Source organism: Erpetoichthys calabaricus, chromosome 5, assembly GCF_900747795.2.
Source record: "Erpetoichthys calabaricus chromosome 5, fErpCal1.3, whole genome shotgun sequence".
In the NCBI taxonomy this organism is placed as follows: Eukaryota; Metazoa; Chordata; class Cladistia; order Polypteriformes; family Polypteridae; genus Erpetoichthys; species Erpetoichthys calabaricus.
Window position 1 is genome coordinate 167,443,232 of NC_041398.2, and position 19,677 is coordinate 167,462,908.

Here is a 19,677-nt window from a genome sequence, read left to right on the forward strand (position 1 = left end):
ACTTTACAGACCATGCAGAATTTCAGTAAGGTACACTGTTGATCTGCTGCTGTCATATAGCATATATGTAGTGCTATTAATTTAGCATTATTTCAGCTGATGATGGCAACTTTTAGTGAGGTTGTCTCAGTTTTATTTTTTCCTACAATATCAAATATTTTAGTAGCCTATATTCGAAGCTAGACCATACTGAAAATAACTCCAAAACTTTGCAGAAATAAGTGCAGTGGTTTTAGCATGATGCTCTAACACAGGGGTAGGCACCGTCGGTCCTGGAGGGCCACAGTAGCTGCAGGTTTTTGTTCCAACCCAGTTTCTTAATGAGATGTCAATGATTGCTAATGAAGCACTTACTGCTCAAGTGACATTTTTCTGCTTCATTTTAGTGGTCTCGTTTATTAAGGTTCCCCATCCTTAATTGCTTAGTTCAGTAAATACTTTTAAAGGCTCCTTATTAGCTCTAAAATGCAAATGACAACTTGTTTCCATTTACACCTGTGTGGATTCATTATGCACTATTTGGTTTAATAAAACACCTTAACAGAAAAATGTGACAGATTGAAAATGATTTCATTAAAAAGAAAAAAAATGTGTAATATAAGAACATTACATTTCAGACTAACATGCCATAGAATTAAATAAGGTCTAATAAATCATTAGTTTCTAAATAAGCAATTCTGTTGGAATGAAAATGTGCAGTAACTGTGGCCCTCCAGGAAGGATGTTGCCTAACCCTGCTCCAACAGATAGAAATTCAATTTTAAACAGACTGTGTGTGTCTAATACTGTGGATGTATTAGTAAGTAATTTAATTTAACAGTTACCCTTGTTAACTTTTTGCTGATTTAGCCCACAAGTTATTCCTACTACAGGTGCACTGCAAACATATACTGTACATCGCTATATTTTCATATTTACTGTACATAATTAACGAGATACATGGTAATGCAAATGTTGATCTCTAAATGTTAAACATAACAGCCCAGCAATAACTTCACTCATTGAAATCCTGCAAATCGTGTTGCATCAATCCTATTTTTTTATTTTAATATAATGTATTAATTTTAGGGCCAGGTGTGTTGTAGGACCTGAGCCCTACAGATTTATTAAGTTATAGGTGGTCTATCGCAATATGTGTATTATAAGCTTTGTTGTCAAAAGGCAGCGCAATCTGGCTGAAAGACAGAGTTATTAGCAGAGTGAGAAATCGACACCCTAAAAGTGGGCAGTCGGAAGCAAGAAGCTATAGCTGCTGTAACTATGTTGAAGAAAAGGAAGACTAATGTGGCAGACACCAAGGTAAAATTACCTTTGGTCAAGTAAAAATAGTAGTAATAGTAAAAGTAATCTTCCTCACAGACATTCATTGTGATGAGAGATGGCAGAACTATCTAAAATGTTTAAGTCCTCTTGAGGCATTTTTTTATTTCCTATTGTTCTGAAACATTTAAAATGTGTGTTACTTCACTCATAGTAAAATTATTGGTCTGTCCTTTTCCTTACATCTTGAATGTGATGAATAAGTTTATGCAGCAGGAGGAGCTGACTGTGTTTCTACTCTTGAGATGGACAGGTAACAATGTGTTGATTCAGTGATCGTTTCATTAGTCCCTTTTGCTTGGATCAAAAAGAGCAAGAGACTGAAAGAAAATAAAGTCAGACCATAATTCCATTTTCATTCACTCTTTATGCCAGCACAACATCTGGTGGATAAGCGACTTAATTGCAGCTGTAGAATTCACTATACGATTTAGACATTAGAAGTTAAGATTTTCTTCCAAGTACACAGAGAAAAAATAAATTAAAGCTGGCATAAAATACAAAGAAAATACTGTACACATGCTTCATTGTTCAGATAATGATTAGTAGTAAAATGAATGAATAATGGTAGCACTTTCTGTGTCATTATATACGCACACAAGCTTTAAAAATGAGTGCAAGTAATTTCATGTGGATCAGAAAACTAGACCCATATGCTCTTGATTTGGCCAAAATGTAAATTGTATTGTATGTCTTTTTCGTTGTTGTTACTCTGTCTTTTCTTTTTTTAGGTTGCTGATTTTCTTTACATAGTAAAGTGGTGATTCAAGGGAGTGTCATATTTCTTATGTGCTGTTTACACATATTTTGAGAAGGGAAAGCAAACATAAGAAAAGGATTAGAAACCACCAACCTTAGTGTATACAGGAGGACCTGAAACAAGTCCATCTTGCCCAGATGGTGAAGAAACAGGACTCATAGTCTAAAAATATGCAATGGCAGAAAAACAAAAATAAAATGGACACTCATATTGAACACTACATTCATAAACATTTCCAAATAAAATTTGCAATATTTAATTACTATAATCCTCTTACTACTAAAGATTGTGACACACTACTTGAGTGCAGTTACCCTGTTTAGATAGTCATCTAGTTAATAAGCATGATGACTTGGAACCAAAAGCTTTCTGCAAGCATTTTTCTACTTTGCACATCTAAGTAATATAAAATGTTTACCCACCAGCAGTGAATATAATTATTGCTCAGATAAACAATAACAATATGTCAAAATATTATATCCTAGAAAGTGACAGTACATTACTTTTTTTACCCTAAGTTCTTGTCAATAAGCCGCGGCTTATCTAAGGAAAAAAGTTGTGAAAATGAAAAAATAGAATATCGGCTTATACATAAGTCCGGCTTATACATCCATCGCGGGGGTTGCGTTCCAGAGCCACCCGCGAAATAAGAATATCCGCGAAGTAGAAACCATATGTTTATATGGTTATTTTTATATTGTCATGCTTGGGTCACAGATTTGCGCAGAAACACAGGAGGTTGTAGAGAGACAGGAACGTTATTCAAACACTGCAAACAAACATTTGTCTCTTTTTCAAAAGTTTAAACTGTGCTCCATGACAAGACAGAGATGACAGTTCCGTCTCACAATTAAAAGAATGCAAACATATCCTCCTCTTCAAAGGAGTGAAGCAAACAAATCAATATGTCTGTTTGGCTTTTAAGTATGCGAAGCACCGTGGCACAAAGCTGTTGAAGGCGGCAGCTCACACCCCCTCCGTCAACAGCACAGAAAGAGAGAGAGAGACAGAGAAAAACAAGCAAGCAAAAATCAATACGTGCCCTTCGAGCTTTTAAGTATGCGAAGCACGGTGCAGCATGTCGCTTCTGTTTCAGGAAGCAGTTGCACAAAAGATAGCAACGTGAAGATAATCTTTCAGCATTTTTAGACTAGCGTCCGTATCGTCTAGGTGTGGGAACAGCCCCCCTGCCCAATCCCCCTACGTCAGGATCAGAGAAAGTCAGCACAAGAGAAAGAGAAATGTAAGCTGGGTAGCTTCTCAGCTATCTGCCAGTAGCGTCCCTTGTATGAAATCAACTGGGCAAACCAACTGAGGAAGCATGTACCAGAAATTAAAAGACCCATTGTCCGCAGAAATCCGCGATATATATTTAAATATGCTTACATATAAAATCACAATTTAAATGACCGCTACGCGCTCGTGTTGACTCGGCGACGCCCAGAGCAGAAAGAACGCGCTCCGGCCGCTCCAACCGCGCCATGCGGGGAGTGAGAGAGACGGCAATATCTCACACTCTCTCCCCCCTTAAAGAAATTAAATGGGCGCGAGTGAGACCACTGACCTCCCTCCCTTCTATTAGTTATAGGTTATAGTACGTTCGGCTTATCCATGAGTCCGGCTTATCTATGATACGATTTTATTTTAAAAATTCGTATGATTTTTGGTCTCCGGCTAATACATGAGTCCGGCTTATAGACAAGAACTTAGGGTACTAAAAACTACATGCATTGTATATATAAATTAATAAAACATACAAGGAGCAAAAAACAGCAAAATTAAAATGAAAGACATAAAAATGAAACGCAGACAGTTGCACTCACATAATCTCTGCTAGAATGTGCACCAGGGTTTTATTTAGTGTAGAAATTCCCCAGGTAAGAAAATTAAATAATTGTTAATTTATGCCAAGAACACACTAGCTTAAAGCATGGAAAATTAAATAGCAAAAACCTACTTTTTCAAATGACAATGACATACTAAATGTGCATTGCATTTCAAAAGCTGCCTAAATGTTTTTAAGTAAAGGTTTTATATTATGTGTTTTACCCTCTGTGTGGAAAGTGGCTGGATCAAAGTTGAGCGAAGCTGGTTGACTTTTGGATTCTTGGGTGAAGGAGAGCCAATCGTCAATGAGACTGATGTTGTTTTCTTCTGTACCCTATAAAGTAGAAATAGCAACAGATACAGAACTTACATAAATCACCAGTTTTAAGCTGAAGTGTTTATTTTCACATTAACAATTTATAAAAGTGAGTTTGCTCTATATCTAAGCAAAAAAACACACTGTGCAATCAGCAAAACAAACACAAAAAACAGATAATGCATATAGGATGTACTTCAGTAATATTAAGAAAACTAGCAGATTGCTGTCAATGCATTTGTGATGTTCAACAGCCAGACCGAACTTTTTTTGTTTTGTTTTGTTTTTTTGTTCACTAACATTTTTGTAGCTTTCTATGTCTTCTGAGGTTCCAAGATGTTCTCTTCAATGTGATGTCAGTGTAGTTAATGGCAAATTTGTGCTCATTGCTCGACAAGGCATGGTTTCCCTTTGCCAGATGTGCAGTGTGCAACATTATGGTGCCCATTATTTCTTCTATAGTAAAATGTGGCTACTGAAAAAATTTTACCTTTTCTGATCCATATTAGAAAACCAAATGTTTTCCACCTGATATAGTTAGCAATTACTTCACTTCTGCATTCTGGGCACTGGTTATTTTTTGGGTGCTCCTGCTCCTTTTATGTTTTACTTCTGACCAGGTAGGATGGGCAAAGTAAACTCTTGTAGTCTCTTTAATAAGGTTTTCACAATGGATTCCTTCTTCAGCTTGTTCTTATGGTCTGCACCAAATGTTTTTTTTTTAATTTTATTGAATTTATTAAAGTAAAATAACATTCCATACAAGCAAGTCAAGTTTTAAAAAACTAGGTTCGAAACAAATCAGCCCCCACCTCTGAGAAAGAGAGCCAACAGAATAATGTTTTTTAATCTCCCTGTCATAGCTTCAATTTGGACACATCAGTACTACATATTTTATACCTTATAAAAAATGTTTATTTTGTGTGTTAACAGAATCATGACAGAATTTCTGATATGTCTTTTGTCAATATATTTTTATTAATTATGTAATTAATCAAACATAAATCCATGTGAAAGGCTACAAACAAAGTATAATGTAATCAAATTTAAACATACTGTATATCCTGTTGTCTGCAAATGATTTAGTATGCAAGGTCACCTACGCAGTTAGCATGCAATGTCACTTACTCAGTTCAACCCATGCTGAATAGTGATCTATCTCTATTCCTGTGTTAACCATTTCAGTTCAAGTAGGTACTTCAGCACTGCACATTGCCAAAGGGGTAGGGTAGGTTACTGTGCAGTCTGGAAAGCTAGTCTTACAAGGTGTGGAAAATGCTTGTATCCGACACACACAGGCAGGCACAGAATGTCATAAAACACACACGTTTTATTTGTGCAGCTCACAATAACACCAATGATACGTGCACCAACCACCAACTCAGTCCTTTTGACTCTTCTTCTTCTCTATCGCCTCTAATTCTTCCCAGGCAAGCTCTCGTCCACTTCCACCCAACTCCGGCTACCTTGCTGGAGTGAGGCGGCCTCTTTTATACTTCCCATGGATAGTACTTCAGGTACTTCCTGATCTTCTCCCAACAGCACTTCCTGGTGTGGTGGAACTGCTGGTCTTGCACCCGGAAGCACTCCAGGCGTACCTGGATTCTTCTTCTAGCAGCACTTCCTGGTGTGGCGGAAGTGCTGCGTTCCAGGGCTCCATATCTATCCGGGCATCCCCTGACGGTGACTATGGGCCCCAACCGGGATGAGCTTCCAAGCTTTGCTCCTCTCCTGGTCCCTCCAGGTAACCTGGCAGGGCAGGACATCCAGCCATCTGCCACAAAGGGCTTTATTCTGTTAACTGCAATGTTATACTATCCCATATAAGATGTGAAATCAGAAGACTGTAGGTTTGTTTCCTGCCACCAATTCGATAATATTAAACAAGTAAATTTACTCATACATGTTTGTATTATGTAAATATGTGCAATATACTGTATCTGTAAAAGCTGCATTAAGCTAAAGGCCCTAACAGAGTACATTTTTCTAGCCATTCATTTTCTGCAGTTTATCTGGATCTCCACCCAGTTAGACATGCCCAAAACACCTCCACAGGGAGGCAACTTAATCAGAAACCTAAACCACCTCATCTGGCTCCTTTTGATGCAGAGGAGCAGTGATTGTACGCTGTGCCCCACCCAAATGTCTATGCTTCTCACCCAATCACTAAGCCCAAGTCCAGACACCCTGGGAAGAAAGCTCATCTCTGCCACTCATATCCATGAAATAGTTCTCTTGGTCACTACTAAAAGCTCATGACCATAGGTGAGGGAAGGAATGTAGATTGATCAGTACATCACTGACCAGTACAACCAGTCCACTTCTCGATTTCCCGCTCCCTTCTTCCCTGACTCTGGAACAAGATCCCGAGACACTTAAAGTCCTGTACTTGAGGCAGTACTTCACTCCCATCCCGGAGAAGGCATTCCTCCCTTTACTGACTCACTATTGTGGACTTGGAGGTTCTGATCTTATTCCCGGCCGCTTCTCACTCAGTTGAAAACCACCCTAGTGCATGTCTAAGGTCACATCTTCATGAAGCCAACTGGACTGCACTGTCCGCAATAAGCCGAGATGCGATCCTGACATTACCAAACTGGCCCCCCTCACCTCTTTGGATGTGCCTAGAAATTCTGTGCATAAAAATTATGAACTAAATTAGCAACAAAGACAGACCTGGCGGAGTCCTATACCCACCATGAACAAGCCTGGCATACTGCCAGCAATACAAAGTCCATGAAACACATGCAGACTGGTTGGACATACTCCCATGAACCCTCCACAATCCTTGTAAGGGTAAAAAGCTAGTCCAGTGTTCTGCACCCAGAACAAAAGGCGCATTGTTACTCCTGATTACGAAGGTCAAACAACAGACAAATTGTCTTTTTCAGAAACTAGCGTAAGCCTTCCCATGGTAGTTGAGGAGTGTTATCCCCCTAAACTTGGAACACACTCTCCAATCCCATTTCTTTAATATGGGGACCACCACCCCAGTTTGCCAGTCCAAAGGCACTGTCCCCAACCACCACACAAAGGTGAAGAGGGGTATCAGCCAGAACAGCCCAATAACATTCAGAGCATTCTAAAAACTCAAGGCGAATATCATCCAAACCTAGAGCTTTGCCACCAAGAAGTTTTTAATCACCTCAGCAAGTTATCCATATTACTAACCGAGAATGGTAAACCGGATGGCATGGACGCAGGTACACGGCGATGGGACCATGAGACATACTGTGCAGGCGCGTACAGCGCACGTCTCATAAACCGCACGCGAAGTCGTATCCACCGCGAACGAAGGAGTCACGGCCCAAAAACGAAAGAGCTCAACTGACGTGAATGAGAAATGAAGAAACAATGCGCCCATAGCTAACGACTAACGACACAGCCATACAAAAAAGAGGATTCTGCGCTGCAGCCCAGATTCAAACGGAAGAGGCTACGGCGGCCCCACAGGTCCACAATGATAGTACAGAAAGCGCAGGCGTCACCACCATATTGTGAGTGGCACTACTACGGAAGGCACAGGCATCACCGCCATATTGTGAGTGGCACCACTGCGGAGTGAAGTTAGGAATAATGTGCTGCTTGGGATTGTACAAACCGCTGAACGCTTTATACCGAATTCAAACACAATACAGCTCAACGATACAAACACGAGCCCACCTAGATAAGATCAATGAACGCAAGCATCTACAACGCACGTTTGAAATGCCGCAAGCAAAGCGGGCACGGCTCCAAGAGGAACGAGCTCAACTAATGTATTTCAGGATACCCAACGCTGGGGGTAGGCGAGCGAAGCGAGCAGGGGGCGGAGCCCCCCTTGTACTTCTTTAAATGGCAACTTTACCACCAGCAACACACATGGATGCTAATTAAATTTCATTACCTATCTGTATACCTGCAAACTTGTTAGGCCAGATACAGTAATTCTATACATTATACTGTACATCTATAATATGTTTGCAACCTTTCCCTACACAACTGAGACATTTGTCTCTTGTCATATACTCTGGCTGGTTTCTACAAGAAAAGTATAAGAAGAGCAAAAAGAGCTTTATGTAAGCAGCTCATGTTCTTTTTTTATCACAGGTGTGATCAATTTTCAAAAGTTATGAATAACAGTATAATAATCTTGAGAATTAAATTAATTGTAACATTACTTTTTCATGTAGGTCATCAAATACAGTACAGACAAAAATCCACATTTTAAACATACTTACTGAGGCATATCTCCTAATTTTGTGTGTAACATAGAGATTTCACCTTCAGAGTCTGAGGAAGATGCACCTATGGGGGTTAAAAACAGTTCTTTAATTGCATTTTGAACTGGAAAATCACATATAAAATACAATGTTCACCTTCTGCCAAAAGAAAGATGCTATGAAATTCATCTAAGCTGGTTTAGCATAAAGGGTGTCTGTCTGAGTATGCAACTCAGCATTGCATAGCATGTTTGTGAAATTTTATTAAAAGAATCCATCCATCCATTATCCAACCCGCTATATCCTATCCTATACTACAGGGTCACAGGGGTCTGCTGGAGCCAATCCCAGCCAACACAGGGTGCAAGGCAGGAAACAAACCCCAAGCAGGGCGCCAGCCCACCGCAGGGCACACACTAGGGCCAATTTAGAATCTCCAATGCACTTAACCTGCATGTCTTTGGACTGTGGGAGGAAACCAGAGTACCCAGAGGAAACCCACACAGAGAGAACATGCAAACTCCACGCAGGGAGGACCCGGGAAGCGAACCCGGGTCTCCTAACTGCGAGGCAGCAGCACTACCCACTGCGCCACCGTGCTGCCATTAAAAGAAGTTTAGTATAATATTTAAAGACAATGGTTTTAAGGTTTAAATGGAAGCATGTTAGTTGGAGAGGTGGTGGTTCCTTTGTCATTTTTATTTCATTATTAATTGATTTCTGGTAAAAAATGGGCAACAATTAAAACCTTAATGCAGTTTTTTAAAACTAAAATAGGCAAGAAAGGGTTCTGAATCATAACAAGTGAGTTAACTAAAACAAAGCCCTAAAAACAAATTGCTTTAGTAGTAAGTAAATGGGTTTAATTAAAAATTTGGTTGAAACAAAAACCTGCAGCCACTATCAAAAATACTACTGGTAAAATGGCAAATGGTGAAGCCCTTAATTGTAATATACAAGTATGGAGGCTGAATATTTTTAAACTGTATAACAGAACAAGGTTCTGGCACTGCACCAAACCCAGAATAATTACAATGAGTTCATAAGTACTGAGTATGGTGTATTTATTGCAAACATAACACATATGGGGGTCTGACAGGTAGAACACAATGTAGAAAAGATTCAGAGAAAATAAACCTAGGTACAGTGATGGCCCTTCCTACACATGTACTTGGCCCTGTTTTTCAGGTGTAGTGTCTCATCTACAAATGTCAAGTACCACACCAAAACAAATCCCTTCCTGCCTTATGCCATGCTCTGCTCCTCCACATCCGTCTCATGGCCCTAACATCTTCCACTTACCATTGAGCTTTTGTCCCAAGCTTTCAACAACTCTAGATTTAGCTGAACTTCTGGTCTGGGATGAGTTTAAAACCCTGCAAGGGTTACTTCTGATAAAACCACAGAATCATTTTCAGGTTCAAGGGTAGCAATTTTTTGTAACAGAGACACAAGGTTAGAGCTTTACCTTGTGGCCCCTTTACCTCTGCATCTCTGAGTTCTCAGTAGTTGTTAAGAGTCATGGACCAAAGCTCAAAGCAACTCAACATTCCCTTACATTATCAAGCAACATTATCTATATTAGGAGCTGTGTGCTGTTCCCTACCAGTTTGACAGAAATGACAGCCCTTAAATGTATACCCTGGCTACATCTTTCCCAGGTAACTGTGATTTACTTTCCCAGCAATCTAAGTCCTGTAATTCTGTCTCTGTCCCTTTAAGGAAGATGATCAGGTGCCACTTCCATTGTTTTTTTCCTCTTGGAGGTATTTTCACAGACTTTACTATATTCCATGTGCCGTTCTGTTTTCACCTTAGTACCTTTGCCTTCCCCCCAGTATGTCAAGCTGTGCTTTCTCTGCCTGTGTGAATAATTTCTATATGAATTATTAAGAAAGACAAAGTGCAAAAGCTGTATTAAAAAAAGAAAAAACAGTGCAGTGTATTACTCCAGACAAAATGTCAGTGATAATGCCCCTAATGCCTTTGAGGATGAGTTATTATCAGTTGAACTATTTGGCAAAACAACAGATAGCTCATTCTGCAGTAAAGCACTAGGAAATGATGGCAAACTTCAAGAAAGCATTAAGAGTGGGATATTTACCCTTCTGTCACATCTGCATAAGAAACCATGCTTTTGTTAGTAAACAGGCACAAAACATTGCCACACTGTGTAAGAAATGGGGAGATTGTGGTTACTGTGACATGGGGGCATTTCTTTGTATAGCATAATAGGGAATGTTTTCACCCAATTCTTCCTTTCCTGACTTTGAGATGTATGCCAAAAAAAGGTTTATCCCACATCTTAGTATAAATGTAGGCCACAAGTGTCCACTGCAGTTGCCAGGAAATAACAGAGACCAAAGGAAATCTCTTTGCAAAGAGTTCATTGACCAGCCACCATCCTGAGCTGTAAAGCAAGGGGAGCTACTTACATTAAATAATGAAAGGCACAATGCTCACTGTGAGATATCAGGTATTTATAGGTATGTCTCTCTGCCAATACATTAAACCTTGCTTGATATAGCAGCTCACCTCGTGTATAGAATACTTCTTCCACATCCCTAGTCAAGGCACCCATCACAAAATTGCATTATTGTGACAACTATATTCAGAATAATTTTCTCTTTGCTTATTTATGAATTTATCTTTTTCACATATACATAAATACAAAGTGTTACTCAGTCCAGCATGCCAATAAGCAAACACCAAGCAAACTAAGGTACTGGTAATGGAGGATCTGTGCGGTACTTGTAACTCGCATAACACTCTTTGAAGGATAAAGGTTAAACGTTGGAAGCAGACAAAAGAATCAACAACAGCCAAGCTAATTATATCATTACAAAATAATAACATTTTTATGGGTACTTAAGATGCCTTTCAAAACCAATTGAAAGCAGTCTTGGTTTGATGCAAATGGTAACAATCTAAAGGCAAAAGTTCAAGCATGCTGCAACTCAAACAACTCCTTTTGTTGACTTTGACAAAGTTAATTACTGTCAAGCATGTTTCTTTTAAAAAAGAGAAGATAAACAGGTAGGGAAACCTGCAAGGCATCACTGCCTGTCACACTTCTGACAATGCCCTTAAGCCAACAACAAGGTCATCATTTGGGAGCCACCCCTCATCAATATTTCACTCTATCATTCCCAAAACATCTCCTGATGGTGAAACAGTGCCAGGGACATCTCCCTGCCACCCCCTGTAGCTTGCCCTAAGAGCCTTTCCTCCCTATGTGATGTGTTTTCTTCTTAGCCAGAACCAGAAACTGCCATTCTCTGCTTTCTCAGGAAGCTCATTCAAGGTCTGATGCTTCTTAGTAGGCATCATACCAATGATCCCACAAAGACTCAACCACTTATGTCTACAGGGTAGATGACCATCCTCCATTCTGCCCCTGTACACTCGTCCTTGAAGCGCGAGTACTTTTCATTCTCTTTTCTTCAAATGGGGTGTCTTTACCCCTTCCTCCCAAGGACCAGTCAGCTCTACTAGCATGGCTGTCTTTGTGCCTGTAGACTAGAGCATGATGGCCAGAGCGAGGCTGTGGTAATCTCCTTAGGAAACTGGAGATTTTAATCAATGTCCACTATTAGGTTTCAACTGTTTTATGGTGCCCTGGTGCTGGAAACCAACCTGTTTAGCAAATGAAGGGGATTAGCTGCTGGTGTTGAAGGATGGGCTCTGTTGACCTCTTGTCAGTTTACTTCCATATCACTACCAATTTCTGCAACACTTGATTGTGCTGCCTTTTGTAATGACCATGTGCCAGCACAACCTTTCAGCTGGATAGGATATACTGTAGTGTTTTGTTTGAGGCACTGCATTGCTGTGAATTTCAGTAAAGCTTTACCAAAGGCACAGGTTTCTGGGACTTGGAAGAGTGTCAAATGTGGCTCTAATATGGAAATCAAGTCTAGCTTGATGTATTCACCACATATTCTTCTAGATCAGTTCCATGTTGGCCCCCCTTCCAGGCTGTCCAACCTCTTTGTTTTTGCTGCCTTACTGCTTTCACTCTATGAAGCTATTCTTCTATCCTAACTACTTCTGAGATCATCACTAGCTCTATCCTCTCTTTTTTTGTGGCTGAGAACAACTTCACAAGGGCCATTCCCCAAGCAAAATCTGTTCTCCATGTTTGGAGTCTTCCCACCACCTCCTAGTGCTCTTGGTTGCTAAAAGCTTGGTTATTAGCTAGCTCAGCCTTCCACTTATCGCTTGTTCAGACCTGAGCTTTGGTATTCTGTACAGTCTGGTCTGGCGAATCTCTTGGCTTCAGCACTAGCCTTGTTTTCTCCTGTTTATAGCCCAAGGTAATTGACCTCAATGGCAATTTAAGGAGGTTCCTGGCCAACAGGCCTACATCAGATAGGTACTGTGCCTGTCCCAGCCATTTCCTGAAGTAGTTGATAGCCTTCATATATAGGAAGGTCCAGATCTAACTATGCAATTATTGCATTGCATTGCATAAAAAGTTGCATAGTTAGATCTGGACCACCCTGTACATTCTCAATGATGTTGAAGCAGTAATTTCAAAGAAGTTAAGGGGCCACATTAGTCTCAGGTACAGGATAAACTGATTGCTGAGCTTACCGAACACCACACCTTTTATCTCCCTGAGAGCTGGAATTGGCCTGCCCTTTCCATGCCTTCTGAGAGTTGGTACATGATTAGAGTTGCCATGTGTCTATCAGAGAGCTCAGCTCTGTATCATTTTTCCAGGCTCTTTGTAGGTTGCTCTCCTACTAATGTAATTACACAGAAGGAAATGTAGACTTTCCACAGTCCTCACTGTATGGATAGACTGTGTGATTTGGTTGATTTAATATTCATTCTAGCGTGGTTAGGCAGCTCTTCAACCCTTTTCAAAAGGCTTACTATACAGGCATACGTCTGGAGAATGCTTGTAACATTATCCGTATAGCTCCACAATGCTGGTAAACTTCTAGCCCAATGTTGATTTGACTGCTCCTGCCACGTGCCTGCCACTGATTGAAATAATCTTGAAAACTACCATAAATATGATGGGCAAGATGAAGCAATCCATTGCTATTCCTGTTTTAGCCAGTACCAAAATAGCTGGTGATAATATTCTGCATGCATTCTGGGAGGTGAAAAATTTCAAGGGCAAAAACCGTGAGCTAATGGTGTACAAAGCCAAAGTCATTTGTTATGTCCAGCTAAATTATGTGGGAATCTGATTTTCCTTGTTTTGCAGGCAAAATCTGCTCCCAGATCATGGTTAAGTATTCCATACAGCCTACGAAACCTGGGACGCCTGCTTTATGGCAACTGAATACAACAGCTCTCTAGAAGATGATTTTCCCCTTACTTCTAAACTGGATGATGTCACGTGAGTCTACTTTCATCAGGCACCAAAGCAGCTTCTGCAGCACACGTTAGTGTTTGTACACCTTGTAGAGAACACCACATGGGCCTGGAACTCAGGCAAACATTGCCATTTCCACAATGTCCTTGATTTCTCTCCTCTTGGGTGGTGTGGTGTGAAATAGGGTGGGTGGTTCAGCAGGGTATGGTAAGTGTCTTGTGGAGCCAAGGGGGGTGTCCCTGCATTATCTTACCCTTCCACTCCTCCAGGAGACCTTTGGGGTACTGGAATTGGTTTCTCGACCTCCTGACCTCAACCTGCTGTCCTTCCTGTTTCTATATTTCCAGATTTACTCTGTCACCCTTAGAGTACTCAGCTAGCCTTAATCTGGTTCCAACGTGCCTTGACACATTCCTTTTCGTACACTGTGTCTTACTCCAGGTCTTCCTGACTAGGTACCTCCCTTTCACCAGTTTAAGAAATGGCCCATTTTCTCCCTCCCGCCTGCCTGGGAATGTTCTTCCTTTGGACCATTTTGGCAAAGTGCTGGCTCCCTTTCCCATAAATGATGACACTAATGAAGTTCAACTTTGCAGCTGTGCTGCCTTGTAATTAACTCTTTGAGGGCTGAATATTTTTTCCAAAAAACTCAGGTTTCTGAAAAGCACACATTGCACTGGTTTCACACATAAATCAACATAAAACATCTGCTGCTACGGCTGTGGCTGCTATTGGCACCTGTTTGGCATCTCTGGCAGCAGTGGCTGCGCAGGGCCGGCTCGATGGCCAGCAGGAATGCAAGACAGGATGGCTACCTCTCTGTCTTCACACAGCAGTTGTAGTGTGACGCAATATGGTTTGTACCTCTTGTCATCATAAGTGGTGGTCCTCCTAGGCAAACACTGCTGTAGGCATATCAGCTACATGAACGTGTTCAGCACCACAATCAGCTGGAGACCAATAGGCTGATGCTGGTACCTCACTTTCGTTTTCTATATCCATCTCCAGATCACTTGAATGAAAGTCACAGTCCGATTCAGCGATAATATGTAAAACGTCAATGGAGAATTTTGCTTTGCATATTTGCTTTAGTTTTGCCAGATATCGATGACATTTTAGAAGCTGTTTGCTCTTCACTACTCATGCATGAGGTCAAATCAACAAAGCTACGTAACTTTCCTTCAAGCAAAAAGAGTTGAACTAAAACATAAGGGCGTGTTTTGTTTGCAGTTTACAGCTGATTACCATCCTCTACCCCTGAATTTCAACATCAGCCCTGCAAGAGTTAACTCACTATGGATGCATCTGGTCATTACAGCTGTATTTTGCTCTCCCTAGATGTATCATTAGGCCTATGAATGTCATCACCTTTGTACACCTGCAGTTGCATTTCCAAATGATCATTTGTTCATTGGTCATTGCCATTCCTGTCACTTCTATGCTGTTCGTAATACTTGATCCATCTTCAGTCTCACTTTCCATCCCAACTGGGGTGGAGTGGTGGCTCTGATGCTAAGGATCTGCGCTGGTATCCAGAAGTCACTGCCAAAAGAGATCCTACTCTGCTGGGCCCTTGAGCAAGAACCTTAACCTGTAATTGCTCCAGGGGCGCTGTACAATGGTTGACCCTGCGCTCTGACCCCAAGGGGTATGCGAAAACTAACAAATTCCTAATACAAGAAATTGTATAAGGCGAAATAAAGAACAAAAAAACAAAAAACAATTCATGGTGGATCAATGGAGTGTCTTTTTTTCTTCTTACTTGTAGTTTCAATGTTTCAGTATTGACACTCTGCTTTTTAAAATGCTTGGCCACGGACTGCACAAGTTTTTTCATAACTTGACAATGAAAGTTCTACATTGCATGCCATTTATGTACAAATACCTTAAGTTTGCTGTTGCTGGCAAACAATGTCAACTTAGCCTCAACAAACATAGAGGACAAATATTACAAGAAGCTCAGGTTTTGAATGCTGCCTCATAGCTTCAGAAGCCTAGGTTTGACTCCTGGCCTAGTCACTGCTTGTGTGGTTTTTACATGGATTTTTACATGGAGTACTCTGGCTTTCTTCCACACCCTAAATTGAAGATGACTCTAATGTGGATAATTATAGATATACAGTATATGTGACATGGGTAAGATGGGTGTATCACAGAATAGTCATTCCAAATATTAAGTAGTTCTTGTAATATTAATTTATTGATATAACTCGAACGTTTGCTTTCCCCAGCTATATTGTACCAAACAGGCAATTTGAAACAATTGACCAACCAGCTGTGGTGTTTAACTGACACCAAATGCAAGCTAATCTTCCAGCCTTCTTAATATGAAAAACAAGTCAAATTGCCTTTACCTTCAACGTAAACCTCTGCTGAAGTATTGTCAGAGCCGAAGGAGTTTGTAGCTGTGCAAGTGTAGCGGCCTGTGTCGTCTTCAAAAGCTTCACTAATTACTAATGTGTGAAGGTCTCCATCTTTGCAGATCTGTATATCTGGTGATGTGCTTAGCTCCTTGCCTTCACAGAACCATCTGCAAGAAGAGAAAAGCAACAAGAGACATTTAAGAACTGTTTTCACAGAAAAAATTGACAAAATGTTCTGCTCACACACTTGTCAGGGTGTAGTTGAATCATTTGATCTTTATGACCATAAAATGAACACAAAATAAATAAATAAGTAGCACAGAAACTGTGCCAAACAAAAGACATTAAATCACATGATTTATTGCTGCTAAACTATACCTGCATCAATTGCCTAAATGGGCCACCATTTATACTTTCAGGGCTCATCTGCTTATGCGATGGAGGCCAAATCATGCTTTAAGGCATCTGTTTACTTTAACAGTGTATTATGGTGTCAAGGGCATTAGCTTATCCTCCCACTCACAACTAAGGATGAGCTAAGACATATGAAGAAAAGCTTATTGCAATTCTGTTGTGCCAGATTCCAAGCAGTTATAAGTAACTATAAAAAGACTTCTGACAGAAAAAAATAAAAGTTCTTATTTCTTCACATGAGACTCCCTTGAGCCCAGAGGGTGTTTAAAAGTAACTCAATGAGAATCCCATTTTTTCTATTGATGGAAGCAATGGGTTTGAGTAACACAAAGGCTATCATTACTTATACTTTGGAATGGGAAAATGGAGCACTATAGCAAAAACTCATTAACAGTGACCTAAAGCAACAGGAAATGCCGCAAAATATTGGCCAAATTGTGCTATTATGCTACACTGCAGGAAGTACAATGCTTTAATCTCTAAGAAACCCTCATAAACCACAAAATATATCACCATGGCCCAGTATATAGTGTGCCATCATCCTTAAGCTTTTAAACTGTGATGCTAAAAAAGGCTACTACTGATATTTCAGAATACAAAGATAGATGGCCTAGTCAGATGAAATTTGACTTCTGACTAGAATAATCTACAGTTAAGGTGCAGATTAAATTATTCGCATCATGAAAAAAGCTCCCCTGCCTGGAAAAAACTGAAGGTAGAAAATAAAGCTGGAGAACCAAGAGTTCTGCATGCTACTGCTGAAAATGCTACTTTGCAAGTTCAAGAATTCAAAGATTTCACCTCTGAAACGTTGTGAAATTAGCCAAAAAATAAGGTTTGCATGTTCAATTAAAAACAGGTAAATATTTGAATATATTCAAATGTAGGTTAACGATTCAGGGTGTTACATGTATGTTTGTATGTATTTGTTTATACTTCAGTATGGTAATGGTTGCAGCATCGTCCACAACAAAAACAAGCACCAACAATGAAAAAAAATCTTAGCGGTACTTGGGCAACTGTTATTTAAATGTAAGAGCCATCAAAATCCAGAGCAGCTTCATCTTATAAAAGGGAAGCATCAGCACTGCTGTCTTGTTTTCAGTCTTAAACTGGACAGCCTGTAGGGCAACAAATCACTATCCTGCACCCCTATCGCTCAGTTATCCCTATGACTTGGGCCACAAACAAGTTGAGTGAACCACCTGACCTGTCCATTCAAAGTAACAAAGTCAAAGTTTGTACAGGATATGTGGAGGATGCCCCAAGCAAGGCTGAACTTTCTGATCAGGGCCACTTATGACACCCTTTCAAGTCCTTGGAGCCTGCACCTCTGGTATAGCTTGGAGGAAATCTACCAACTCTGCGACTCACAGAACTCGTGCTGAAACCATGCATTGCCGCACCCACCACATGACAAACCAACTCAGGATCTAGAGTAGGACCAGAGTGCAGCCATGCAACGGGTGACATCTCAGCACAACACTAATTCAGATGGAGTGGAACAGTGTGGGTTTTTTTTATGGTGGCTGGAATACCAATTCTGCCACCAACCCCCAAGTTCTTCCCTGCAGGGCCTACATGCAGGGATGGATGCAGATTAACATCATACCCAGAACGGAGCAATTGCAGGTTAAGGGCCTTGCTCAAGGGCCCAATAGAGCAGAGTCCCCTTTGGCATTTACGGGATTCGAGTTTGCAAAATATACTCTATGTCGGTATGGCAGCATTACTGTGGTATAGATGGTGCCATGAACAAGTCCTGCGTAAGCTAGCTGAAATCTTGGAGGCATACAGGTTGGAAGCAAACAGGGCCAGCCCAGTAACTTCACAGCGGCTGATCCAGTTTGTCAGGCAAGGGTGCAACACTCAGAACAGCAGCACAAGGATGTGGTCCCTTCTGCCACATGGAGGAGAGTGGAGCACAAGAGCTGACTTCGAACATCAGTTGAAGTTCCCACAAGAGATCACCCCAACCTGTTTATGGCCAGACATCGTGCTCTGGTCCACGACTACTAGGACAATCATTATGCCTGAATTGACTGCACCATGGGAAGTCATGATGGAGGCCGCCTTTGAGAGAAAGAGGGAAAAGTATGCAGAACTGTTAGCTGCATGCTCACAAGCAGGGTGATGGGCTTTATCTTCCCAGAAGAAGTAGGCTACAGAGGCTTCACTGGAATATCCTCCCAGAGGTTCCCAAAGCCCCTTGAGATTACAGGCTCAAAGCTGAGGAAGGCCCTCAATGATCTGGCTCTGGCTCATAAGAAAGGATAAAGTGTAGGGAAAACAAGGATCCTAGAGTTGGCCTGCAGGGGCAGTAGGGAAATGTCCCAACCACTGCTCCAACACTTTGAGATGTTCTGGGATTAAAGGAGCAAAACATCAATGAAAGGTTGTCCCCAGCTGATCATCCTGCAGCCAGCAAGGATGCACTATCAGAGGTGTGTCAGGCAGAAATGCTCAGCAGGTGGTTCCACCTGTGCTATCATTTTGGAGCTGACCTTGCAGTAGCAAGGCACATCACAAACCATTTGTATCACAGGACACAAGCTGAGTGCTACAAACAGGAACTATGCAACATTGTCATGTGCGTTTCATGTTTACACACAGCGAGTAAGAAAAAGGGGTAAGAATATAAATAATGATGTAGCAAAATGCAGTGTCAGCACATTTGGATCAATGGGACTTAGGCTCCTTCTCATGGCTGTATTGACAAAGATCAGGAGGAATCCAGGTCAGTTAGTAAGACTGTGGTAGTGTGAGAAAAGCAAGTGAAGTAAATAAGCAGGCAGGGGCAGGCAGGTCAAAGGCTGACTGTTTCATTATTTGGGAGGTGCCCAATGGGCACCAGCAAGTTATTGTTTATGTTGTGGCATTTAAAATAAAAAGCCATTGGGGCATTATTGGATTCACCAGGAGAAGCGGGATCATCACAGTATCAAGTCAGCACTGCACACGCTGTCTACTTTTTTTCTCCTTTACAGATACAGAAATATTTAACAAAGGTTGCCTAATAATTCCAGCAGCTAATTGTTTTAGGCATGATGTGTCAAATCCGCAGCCACGTAAACAAAGACTAATTGTGGGTCACAACGGGTTGGCTAACATGAGTCTCTTTAATGTGGGGTTTTAAAGTGTTG

The 19,677-nt window shown here is 40.9% G+C and overlaps 1 protein-coding gene across 5 annotated transcripts in view; it reads right to left on the minus strand.

Moving 5' to 3' along the window:
* palld (palladin, cytoskeletal associated protein) overlaps positions 1–19,677 on the minus strand; it is a 481,585-nt gene that overhangs the window by 211,604 nt on the left and 250,304 nt on the right. For all 5 annotated transcript variants that reach the window (XM_051927636.1, XM_051927635.1, XM_051927637.1 and 2 more), the window contains 4 exons: positions 16,112–16,287; positions 8,444–8,510; positions 4,130–4,241; positions 2,174–2,242 (listed from right to left, as the gene is read on the minus strand). In XM_051927636.1, the coding sequence (XP_051783596.1) occupies positions 2,174–2,242; positions 4,130–4,241; positions 8,444–8,510; positions 16,112–16,287 (424 nt within the window). The remainder of the gene's footprint in view (positions 1–2,173; positions 2,243–4,129; positions 4,242–8,443; positions 8,511–16,111; positions 16,288–19,677) is intronic.